Consider the following 11,324-nt stretch of genomic DNA (forward strand, 5'->3'; position numbering starts at 1 on the left):
ACACACATATATATTATACTGCCAATTATGTGCCCCTGATCTATTCTGTGCCGCCTGCCCTCCCTCTATACTGTCCGCTATCCTCTATACTGTGCTGCCTGTCCTCCCTCTATACTGTCCGCTATCCTCTATACTGTGCTGCCTGTCCTCCCTCTATACTGTCCGCTATCCTCTATACTGTGCTGCCTGTCCTCCCTCTATACTGTCCGCTATCCTCTATACTGTGCTGCCTGTCCTCCCTCTATACTGTCCGCTATCCTCTATACTGTGCTGCCTGTCCTCCCTCTATACTGTCCGCTATCCTCTATACTGTGCTGCCTGTCCTCCCTCTATACTGTCCGCTATCCTCTATACTGTGCTGCCTGTCCTCCCTCTATACTGTCCGCTATCCTCTATACTGTGCTGCCTGTCCTCCCTCTATACTGTCCGCTATCCTCTATACTGTGCCGCCTGTCCTCCCTCTATACTGTCCGCTATCCTCTATACTGTGCTGCCTGTCCTCCCTCTATACTGTCCGCTATCCTCTCTACTGTGCCGCCTGTCCTCCCTCTATACTGTCCGCTATCCTCTCTACTGTGCCGCCTGTCCTCCCTCTATACTGTCCGCTATTCTCTATACTGTGCCGCCTGCCCTCCCTCTATACTGTCCGCTATCCTCTATACTGTGCCGCCTGTCCTCCCTCTATACTGTCCGCTATCCTCTATACTGTGCCGCCTGTCCTCCCTCTATACTGTCCGCTATCCTCTATACTGTGCCGCCTGCCCTCCCTCTATACTGTCCGCTATCCTCTATACTGTGCCGCCTGTCCTCCCTCTATACTGTCCGCTATCCTCTCTACTGTGCCGCCTGCCCTCCTGTCCGCTATCCTCTCTACTGTGCCGCCTGCCCTCCTGTCCGCTATCCTCTCTACTGTGCCGCCTGCCCTCCTGTCCGCTATCCTCTCTACTGTGCCACCTGCCCTCCTGTCCGCTATCCTCTCTACTGTGCCGCCTGCTCTCCCGTCCGCTATCCTCTCTACTGTGCCGCCTGCTCTCCCGTCCGCTATACTGTCCGCTATCCTCTCTACTGTGCCGCCTGCCCTCCTGTCCGCTATCCTCTCTACTGTGCCGCCTGCTCTCCCGTCCGCTATACTGTCCGCTATCCTTTCTACTGTGCCGCCTGCCCTCCTGTCCGCTATCCTTTCTACTGTGCCGCCTGCCCTCCTGTCCGCTATCCTCTCTACTGTCCTGCCTGCCCTCCCTCTATACTGTGTCGCCTGCCCTCCTGCTCAGTATAGACAGATGAGGGGACAGTGCAGTATACATCCTGATACCTTCTGTATACTGCTGTGTGTGGGGGTCCCCTGGTCGCTGACCGCCTCTGTAGGTCTGGTCCCTTGGCACTTCACAAGCACAGTGACCCCACAGAGATGGGGATTATGATACCTTGTGGTTCCTGTCACATGACCTGGGGCATCAGCCTTGACGTTTCCTGCTTCACACTTGGCCCCTGTAGATCTGGATCTGGGGGGCCGCACACTTAAGGCCATATTACAGGGGCCATGGCGATCTGCTAGGTCTATTACAGTGTGATAATCGTGTGGGCATCACTAGCGGCGACCGTGTAATCAGCTGCTGGCCGTGTCTTATTACACAGGGTGATATCTGCCTGATGGTTACTTGTCGCCGGTGCCCGCCCAGCTTCCTCCCCGATGGTGTTATGTGGCCCCTGGTTACAGCTTGTGAGGCGCTTACAGAGTTAATGTGTCAGGTTGTGTAATGTTCCTATAGGTGTGTGCTGTTCCCAGGGTGTGTGATCCTGGCACGGCTCCTGTGCCCTGAGGCTGCAGGCAGGACTGGCATCCTCTGCACCTGACCTCCGGGACTCCATTCTCATGCCTGCAGTGTCTGCAGTACAAGGCCTGACCTCCCCTCATTTGTAGCCATTAGGGTGAGATCTTCTGTGGTTGGTGATGGCACAGATGCCCGTTGCTGTGTCCCACACCCCCCCCCCCCCCCCCCAATCGCTCCCTGTCATGGAGGCACCCCCTCCCCTGTGGGCATTCATAGTGACATACACCTGAGGCGTCCCTGGGCACAAGGCTTCCCTTTGTCTTCCCAGGAGTCTGGTGCCAGTGAACAGTTTGTTCTTGTGCGGAGATGATCGGATTACAGGACTTTGCTCCATTGTTAGTGCCCACCCCCACTGGGTGATGTGCAGGTACATGTCCCTGCTCTGACTACCATGTTGGGAGGGGGCAGCGTGACGCAACTCGTCTGCTGTGATTCTGGCACACCATCTTTTTGGTGGCATATAGGGTGTGCCATCTGCGCCATCCCACCTGTGACCTTGGACAAGGTCGTGGTTGGAGTCAGCACCTCTGGGCTTTGTCTGAGAGTTCTGCTACTGAGGTAATTAAGTTATTAGGTTTATGACAGAAGGCGGCGTGGTCAGGGCATGTGTAGCATCGGAGGGCACCCTGGGATGTGGTTACTGATCTGGGTTTGGTACTGGCAGCTTCAAGGGGTTCTGTCATTGGGGGCACAGTAAGTGGTGCAGGTGTCCTCAGGGGCGTCCTGTCACTGGGGTGCAGTAAGTGATGAGGGTGCCGTACAGGTGTCCTCAGGAATCCTGTGATCTGGGTGCAGTACAGGGGGTCCTGTCACTGGGGTGCAGTGAGTGATGCGGGTGGGGTACAGGGGGTCCTGTCACTGGGGTGCAGTGAGTGATGCGGGTGCGGTACAGGGGGTCCTGTCACTGGGGTGCAGTGAGTGATGCGGGTAGGGTACAGGGGGTCCTGTCACTGGGGTGCAGTGAGTGATGCGGGTGCGGTACAGGGGGTCCTGTCACTGGGGTGCAGTGAGTGATGCGGGTGCGGTACAGGGGGTCCTGTCACTGGGGTGCAGTGAGTGATGCGGGTGCGGTACAGGGGGTCCTGTCACTGGGGTGCAGTGAGTGATGCGGATGGGGTACAGGGGGTCCTGTCACTGGGGTGCAGTAAGTGATGCGGATGGGGTACAGATGGCCTCAGGGGTCCTGTCATTTGATGAAGTGACTGATCAGGGTGGTCTCTGGTATTAAAGGCTTCCCCTAAGCTCACATGTACGTCATTTGCTGCGTTTTTGAATCCATGTTCAGTATTTTAGTTAATTAATTGATACAGCAAATTACAGAAGAGCGGGACAGTCGTCTCTTCCGGGAGTCTCCAGCGTTGTAAGGGTTACAGCTCTCCCTCCGGGAGTCTCCAGCGTTGTAAGGGTTACAGCTCTCATTACGGTTGTCTCTTCCGGGAGTCTCGGCGGCTGCGTGGCCCTGGTGGGAGCAGAGTAATGGAAACAGTGGCTGCAGATTACGGAAACTGCCCTCCCTGTCCTGTGACTGCAGAGTTGGGGGGGGGATAGGGGGTCAGTAGATTAACCCTGTCAGCACTCCATGGTGTGTGACTCACGTCCACATGGCAGAGGCCGGCAAAGTGCTGCAGCCATCTCCCCGATCTGCGGTGCCCCCTCCTTCCCTTTTCTGCCAGGTCTGGCTTTTTTGCTCTGGCACATTGTTCCTGCAGCACATGACTTGGTGGTTCTGGGTTGGTGGGGGTGCCGAGCGGCATTAACCCTGTGGCGGCTGCACATTCCGCACATAGTAGAGGGTCCTGAACCAGTGCCAGGCAGTTGCTATAGAAACTGGTGCGGAGCTGGCAGCCACAGTGATGCAGGATAGTGTGGCTGCTGGCGGGCACTCGGCTATCACTTGTCACCTTGTTAATGGGCAGCGCCAGGCAAGGTGACATCTCTTATATCTAGGGCCGAAGGCCGCCGGCTGTAATCCTAGATGTTGGCACCTTCCTCTGTATAATCTACGATGTGCCCAGCGATGCCTCTGACCACTCGTGTTGTCTCCTGCAGGCCGGACGTGATAAATATGAGCCCGCTGCCACTTCTGAACATGGCGGCAAGAAGAAGAAGGGCAAAGGGAAGGATCGGGATATGGATGAGCTCAAGAAGGAAGTTAGTATGGTAAGTGTCAGATGTCCTTACGTGGGACTGCAGCACATGGTGGTCCCCTGTGTACTCGCATCCCCTGAACAGGCCTGCACCTTCCCCTGACTCTCTCTCCTGTTCTGCTTCTTACAGGATGATCATAAAATCACCTTAGAAGAGCTGCACCGCAAGTATGGCACCGATCTGACCCGGGTAAGATGGCGGCTGCCGTGGGGGGTGCTGTGCACTTGTTGCCCTGTGTGGGGTTGCGACACTCAGATGTTTTCCTGTTACAGGGGCTCACAACAGCCCGGGCAGCTGAAATACTGGCAAGAGATGGTCCGAATGCCCTGACTCCTCCCCCCACTACTCCGGAATGGGTGAAGTTCTGCCGCCAGCTCTTCGGGGGTTTCTCCATGTTGCTGTGGATCGGAGCTGTTCTCTGCTTCCTGGCGTATGGTATTCAGGCTGCCACGGAGGAGGACCCACAAAATGATAATGTAAGGAGTGGCGCCACCTTCAGGCCTATCCCCGGGGTCAGGTTCTCTATGTAACGTGTCCTCTTCTACCACTCAGCTCTACCTCGGAATCGTCCTGTCCGCTGTCGTCATAATCACCGGTTGCTTCTCCTACTACCAAGAGGCAAAGAGCTCAAAGATCATGGAGTCCTTCAAGAACATGGTGCCTCAGGTGCGCCCCTTACTGGTCTCTGCTGCTACTGTTCTATCATGTATATAGGTGCATGTATTGACTTGTCCTGTCCTTGTCTTTCACAGCAAGCCCTGGTGATCCGTAATGGTGAAAAGTTGTGCATCAATGCAGAAGATGTGGTCCAGGGAGACTTGGTGGAAGTAAAGGGGGGTGATCGGATCCCAGCCGATCTCAGGATCATCTCAGCCCACGGCTGTAAGGTGAGGGGAGCTGCACATGAACCTCATGACTTTCTCAGCTCTGTAGTGTCAGTTGCGTCACACCACCTCTTCAATCCCAATAGGTGGACAATTCTTCCCTGACCGGAGAGTCGGAGCCACAGACAAGATCTCCTGACTTCACAAATGAGAACCCCCTGGAGACCAGAAACATCGCCTTCTTTTCCACTAACTGTGTGGAAGGTGCGTGATGCTGGGAGGTATGGCAGCACAGTTTGTGGCCTGAGCTGGCTATAAGGTGACACTTATGTTCCTCAACAGGAACCGCACGTGGTATAGTCATCAACACTGGTGACCGCACCGTCATGGGACGTATCGCAACCCTGGCTTCTGGTCTGGAGGGTGGCCGTACCCCCATCGCTGTTGAGATTGAGCACTTCATCCATATCATCACCGGTGTGGCAGTCTTCCTGGGTGTCACCTTCTTCATCCTGTCGCTCATCTTGCAGTACTCTTGGCTTGAGGCTGTCATCTTCCTTATTGGTATCATTGTCGCCAACGTGCCTGAAGGTCTCCTGGCTACTGTCACTGTGAGTAGTCTGTGTAGTCTGTGCCAGGGCAGGGTAGTAGTCCTACCACCTGTCAGTTCTCCCAAACTAATGGTCCTGTTCCATAGGTGTGCCTTACACTAACTGCTAAGAGAATGGCTCGTAAAAACTGTCTGGTGAAGAACCTGGAAGCTGTGGAAACCCTCGGATCTACCTCCACCATCTGCTCTGACAAGACCGGGACCCTTACTCAGAATCGAATGACTGTGGCGCACATGTGGTTTGATAACCAGATTCATGAAGCCGATACTACAGAGAATCAGAGTGGTATGATTATCTTAGTGTTTGGGATGTGGTGATAGAGGGGCAGGTCCTCTGGGGGTGGGGGGGGAAGCAGTAGATGGGGTAGGGAACAGATACCGGCTGGTCTGGGGGGGACTTTGCAGTAGATGGGGTGGTTGGGCCTCAGGTGTTGTAAGACTGAAGTGCTCATTGGTTTTCTCCCCTCAGGTGCCTCCTTTGATAAGAGCTCCCCCACATGGACAGCCCTCGCTCGTATCGCCGGCCTGTGTAACCGTGCAGTGTTCCAGGCTGGTCAGGAGAACACTCCTATTCTGAAGGTAAGTCTCTCGGGTTCTGGATTGTTCTCTTGCGGTGTGCCCCTGTCTGCAGGCCTCACTCTCTTTGTGTTGTGTAGAGGGATGTCGCTGGGGATGCCTCTGAATCTGCTCTTCTGAAGTGTATGGAGCTCTGCTGTGGATCTGTGAGAGACATGAGAGAGAAGAACCAGAAAGTAGCGGAGATCCCTTTCAACTCTACCAACAAATACCAGGTGAGCCGAGGGCTGGATCCTGTACCCTGCACTTAATAAGGTTGGAAGAAGACAGAGTCCAACAAGTTCATCCTACAGTATAACCCTATTGTGTTGATCCAGAGGAAGGCAAGACCCCTTATGAGGCAGATGCCAGTTGCCCCATCACAGGGAGGAAAAGGGATGCCACCTTGTCATGGTTATATGCCTAGTAGTAAAAAGATCACTACAAAGGTCTTTGTACTGTCCATTCATATATTTGCATATAGTGATAAATATACACAGGGTTCCTATACTTGGTATATACAGTCCAGGGGCTGGTTGGGAGACATGGCGTTGCTGTAGGCCTCAGAACAGATGAATGTTGGCATCTGTTTCCTCTCCACGCGGCCGGATAAAGCCTGAGGAGAGCAGGAGGTGTCAGCCGGCATCTGTGAGGTCTGCTTAAAATAAACCTGTAATCTTAAGTGTGAGCCGATGCTGCAACGTGCCGCATGGCTGAGCTCATACGCTACCACCCTGCGTGTGTACGGCCATGGTTGTGGAATGTATGGAGACAGTCGTCATCCATCCCGACTGCTGACCATACAGATCGCGTCTCAGTTTATCCGCATGGCAGGCAGCACGTGACCCAGGCCTCGGCGTACACAGGGTCCCATATAAGGCTGTACTCGATATTGTAGGAGGCTTCTAGGCCTGTACATAATGTATGGGATTCCCTATAGGCCCCTAAACAGTATTTATTACACAGGATTGTGGGGTCCCTTAGGTACTGTACTCTGTATCGGATATGTAGGATCTGTTCTAGGGCGGTATATGTGGGGGCCCTTATGGGGCTGTTTAGTCTGTGGGTGGCGGTGCGGTCCTGTCAGCTCCTGGCCCCCGGACGTACAGTCAGTCTTACATTTCGCGGCAGGGTGCCTTAATCCCATTAGCCGGCTTTCTCCTGCACTTTCGGTAATAAGCCGCTTGCTGTGGATTTAGCTCGCTCGGAGTTTGGACATTCCTTGAGGCTTATCCTGGCCAGTAAAGCCAGAGATTGTGTGTTCGGCGTCCTGACCTCAGAGTACAGATCCTGATGTCTGTCTCTCCTTTCCTCTACAGCTGTCCGTACACAAGAATGCTAACCCCTCCGAGTCCCGCTACCTGCTGGTGATGAAGGGCGCCCCCGAGAGGATCCTGGACAGATGTTCCACCATCGTTCTGCAGGGCAAAGAGCAGCCGCTGGATGAAGAGCTGAAGGATGCCTTCCAGAATGCTTACCTGGAGCTTGGAGGCCTGGGAGAGAGAGTCCTGGGTGAGGCCCCCCTCCTCCTGTCGCCTCGTTGGCCATGTTATCTCCCAGCATCCCTCTCATCTCACACCTTCTTCCTGCAGGTTTCTGCCACTTGGTTCTCAATGACGACCAATTTCCTGAAGGCTTCAACTTTGACACAGAAGACGTAAATTTCCCAACGGAGGGTCTGTGCTTCGTCGGCCTCATCTCCATGATTGACCCTCCTCGTGCTGCTGTGCCCGATGCCGTCGGCAAATGCAGAAGTGCTGGAATCAAGGTGGGTGATGTCTGGTACTGATGGTGCTGTAGACCTAGAAAGGCGTGTCTGGGTTTACCTTCTCTTCTGCTGTGTAACAGGTTATCATGGTCACTGGTGACCACCCCATCACTGCCAAGGCCATTGCCAAGGGTGTGGGCATCATCTCTGAAGGAAACGAGACTGTGGAAGACATTGCAGCTAGACTCAACATCCCGGTGAACCAGGTGAACCCCAGGTAGGTGGTCAGACATGCGAGATGTTTTATGGCCTCCTGTCAGCACTGAGAACTCAGCATTGCTCTGCTTTTCTCAGGGACGCCAAAGCCTGTGTAATCCATGGCTCCGACCTGAAGGACATGTCCCCGGAGCAGATCGACGACATTCTCCACCACCACACAGAGATTGTGTTTGCCAGGACCTCCCCTCAGCAGAAGCTGATCATTGTGGAAGGTTGTCAGAGACAGGTAGGTGTTGTTGCCCTCCGGCTCATACCCCCAGAGAGAGCGGGTAGGGACTAATTTCCTCCTGTCTTGTAGGGAGCCATTGTGGCTGTGACTGGTGATGGCGTGAACGACTCCCCTGCCCTGAAGAAGGCCGACATTGGTATTGCTATGGGCATTGCAGGTTCTGATGTCTCCAAACAGGCTGCTGATATGATTCTGCTGGACGATAACTTTGCCTCCATCGTGACTGGTGTGGAGGAGGGTAAGTACCTGTGTCCTGGGTGCCATTGTCTGCAGTGTGCCAGCTGTGACTTCCCAACCCCTCACTCCTTCCTTTACCTTCTCACAGGACGTCTGATTTTCGATAACCTGAAGAAGTCTATTGCCTACACCCTGACCAGTAACATCCCTGAGATCACACCTTTCCTCATCTTCATTATTGCCAACATCCCTCTGCCCCTGGGCACAGTCACCATCCTGTGCATTGATCTGGGCACTGACATGGTAGGTAGCTGGTGCTCCCTATACTGTGGTGATGAATGATTGGGCGGAGACGCTGACCACGTTCCTTTCCTCAGGTCCCCGCCATCTCCCTGGCTTATGAACAAGCAGAAAGTGACATCATGAAACGTCAGCCTAGAAACCCCAAAACGGACAAGCTAGTGAACGAGCGTCTTATCAGTATGGCGTACGGGCAGATTGGTGAGTGCGGTGTGGGTGCTGGTCACATGACCTGGCCTCCTCCAGTGTTATAATCCACTCATCTCCTCCTATTCTCGCTCAGGTATGATCCAGGCCCTCGGTGGCTTCTTCACCTACTTTGTCATCTTGGCGGAGAATGGCTTCCTGCCGTGGACTCTGCTGGGCATCAGAGTGAACTGGGATGACCGCTGGGTGAACGATGTGGAGGACAGCTACGGGCAGCAGTGGGTGAGTGTCCTCTCAGGGTATAGGTGAGGAGGAGGAGGAGGAGGAGGAGGAGTGGTGGTGTGTTTTCCTGTAGGGACCTACTCACCTTCTTTCCTCCCACAGACCTATGAACAGAGGAAGATTGTGGAGTTTACCTGTCATACCTCCTTCTTTGTCAGCATTGTCATTGTGCAATGGGCCGACTTGATCATCTGTAAGACCAGGAGGAACTCTGTGTTCCAGCAGGGCATGAAGTGAGTATGGGCCAGTGTGGGGGAGGGGGTGCCACTGAGCTGGGGGAATCTAACAGGAAGTCTTTCTCTACAGGAACAAGATCCTGATCTTCGGGCTTTTTGAGGAGACTGCGCTGGCTGCCTTCCTGTCATACTGCCCAGGCATGGACGTGGCGCTTCGCATGTACCCGCTGAAGTAAGTGCCATCTGGCAGGGAGAGGGGGGGGGGGGGGGGGGAGAGACGCCGGCTGTGTACTTTTGTACCTGCCACTGGGTACTGCTGTGCTGTACCTAACTGCATCTCCTGTCTTCCAGGCCAACATGGTGGTTCTGTGCCTTCCCATACTCGCTCATCATATTCATATACGATGAAATTCGTAAACTTATAATCAGACGCAGCCCTGGCGGTGAGTCTCTCCTCTTGCGTTGCTGCTACAGAAGTGTCAGTGTCGGCACTTGCGGTGATGGCGTGTACCGCTATACTCTGACTGATTTCTGTTTTGTTTTTTCCAGGCTGGGTGGAGAAGGAAACCTATTACTAAGAGCGCGGTTTGTCCTGACATTTCACACATTGCCCTCCTCCCCTCCCCCGCCCGCCGCCTGCCTGCACACCCTCGTACCCTGCGTGCACCTGTCCAGCCTGTTTCCCGTGAAAGAAGATGCATTTTGGCGAGGGGCGCAGAGTCGCCTGTGTGCGTCCTGTTCAGAGTTCTCATTGTGCCTTCTCTGGTTTAGTTTTTGTAAGGGAGCACGACGTCCACAGAGATGTTTTATATATATATATATCTGCATTTTTACAAATAAAGATGGGGTCAGAGGTCTGTGCTGTCTGGTCTGATGGAACCCTGGTCACGTTGCAGGCGTAAGGACACGGGATATTGCTTATTCAAGCAGAATTAGGAGCGCAGCTCTGGCTGGTGGAAGAGTTTGGTAACATGGTATGGAGTACACACTGCAGGGTGTGTGTATACACCTGGCCCCCGCTGTAACACTTGCTGTGTGTGTGTATTTGCCCCACAGGGTGAAGGTCGGGTGTCTGTGCGTCCATACTGGGCTGATCACATATTACATGAGCCTGGACGATGTGGCGGACAATGGGCATCTGTTCTGTCCAGCGTCTTATGATTCCTGTGGGGGCCACAATGTGCTGCCTGACTGGGGGAGGGGGCTGCACAGATCAGATGACTGCCCCTGTAGATAAAGCCTGATCATTGTAACAAACCCTCAGCTCGGGGCAGTAATGTGCAGCTCAGGGATGAATACACTGGTACAGTGTAACAGACCTTCAGTTGTCAGCAGAATGAGAGGCCTGCCATGTCTCTGGGCCTTTCTGTGGATTTTACCTTTATATTTCTGAATCCGTCCTGTGTACTATGGGGAGGGGGAACAGACTGCTCCGGCAGCGGCTTATCTCATCCAGGACATAAGGGGTAATCTGTCGAGGCAGTGTTGGAGACCCCTATACACTGAATACTGACCGCTGTATAAAGCCTATGGGCTCCTTAGTCCTCAGGACCAGGTCATGGTGACTATATAGGAGCAGTGCTGCACTAAGGACACCTGCAGCCGATCTGATAGAGGACAGGAGAGGGATCTGCGGAGAAACCTGTCTGGTTACAGCGGTGCCCCCTCCCCCGCCCTGTAACAGAAGTCTCCTGGGCTGGACTGGTCACTCTCCAGTAGTCTCCATATAGCATCAACATAGTCCACAGCACTGTACAGAGGGAGCGTGTATGTAGTGCTCACCTGCGGGCAGGGGTTACTGGCTGTGGTGGATCGGGGCACTCCCCCTGGTTATGCTGGCAGGGCAGGGGTTACTGGCTGTGGTGGATCAGGGCAACCTGGCTGGGCAGGGGCATAAAGTCACGTGATAGAAGTAGTTAACACCTTGCGGTGTGGGTTGTGCTGGGATCACTATGTAATGTGGAGACTTGCACGCTGACCCTGAGACCTGCAGGACACCATCCCTGTACCCACTACTTCTTTGGATAGAATGTAGGGACTCCCAGTGTCCTGGATCC

At 54.1% G+C, this 11,324-nt stretch overlaps 1 protein-coding gene across 1 annotated transcript in view; it reads left to right on the forward strand.

Moving 5' to 3' along the window:
- Positions 1-10,124, forward strand: part of ATP1A1 (ATPase Na+/K+ transporting subunit alpha 1) — a 12,874-nt gene extending 2,750 nt beyond the window's left edge. The window contains exons 2-23 of the mRNA XM_069945780.1: positions 3,882-3,992; positions 4,110-4,169; positions 4,253-4,456; positions 4,533-4,646; positions 4,733-4,867; positions 4,951-5,068; positions 5,147-5,415; positions 5,502-5,700; positions 5,884-5,993; positions 6,071-6,205; positions 7,289-7,481; positions 7,562-7,737; positions 7,818-7,954; positions 8,032-8,182; positions 8,255-8,423; positions 8,511-8,665; positions 8,740-8,863; positions 8,946-9,091; positions 9,194-9,324; positions 9,398-9,499; positions 9,619-9,710; positions 9,817-10,124. Of these exons, the coding sequence (XP_069801881.1) occupies positions 3,882-3,992; positions 4,110-4,169; positions 4,253-4,456; positions 4,533-4,646; positions 4,733-4,867; positions 4,951-5,068; positions 5,147-5,415; positions 5,502-5,700; positions 5,884-5,993; positions 6,071-6,205; positions 7,289-7,481; positions 7,562-7,737; positions 7,818-7,954; positions 8,032-8,182; positions 8,255-8,423; positions 8,511-8,665; positions 8,740-8,863; positions 8,946-9,091; positions 9,194-9,324; positions 9,398-9,499; positions 9,619-9,710; positions 9,817-9,845 (3,060 nt within the window). The 3' untranslated portion in view covers positions 9,846-10,124. The remainder of the gene's footprint in view (positions 1-3,881; positions 3,993-4,109; positions 4,170-4,252; positions 4,457-4,532; positions 4,647-4,732; positions 4,868-4,950; positions 5,069-5,146; positions 5,416-5,501; positions 5,701-5,883; positions 5,994-6,070; positions 6,206-7,288; positions 7,482-7,561; positions 7,738-7,817; positions 7,955-8,031; positions 8,183-8,254; positions 8,424-8,510; positions 8,666-8,739; positions 8,864-8,945; positions 9,092-9,193; positions 9,325-9,397; positions 9,500-9,618; positions 9,711-9,816) is intronic.
- Positions 10,125-11,324: the final 1,200 nt, after the last annotated feature.

The sequence above is a fragment of the Dendropsophus ebraccatus genome, chromosome 11, assembly GCF_027789765.1.
Source record: "Dendropsophus ebraccatus isolate aDenEbr1 chromosome 11, aDenEbr1.pat, whole genome shotgun sequence".
Classification (NCBI taxonomy): Eukaryota; Metazoa; Chordata; class Amphibia; order Anura; family Hylidae; genus Dendropsophus; species Dendropsophus ebraccatus.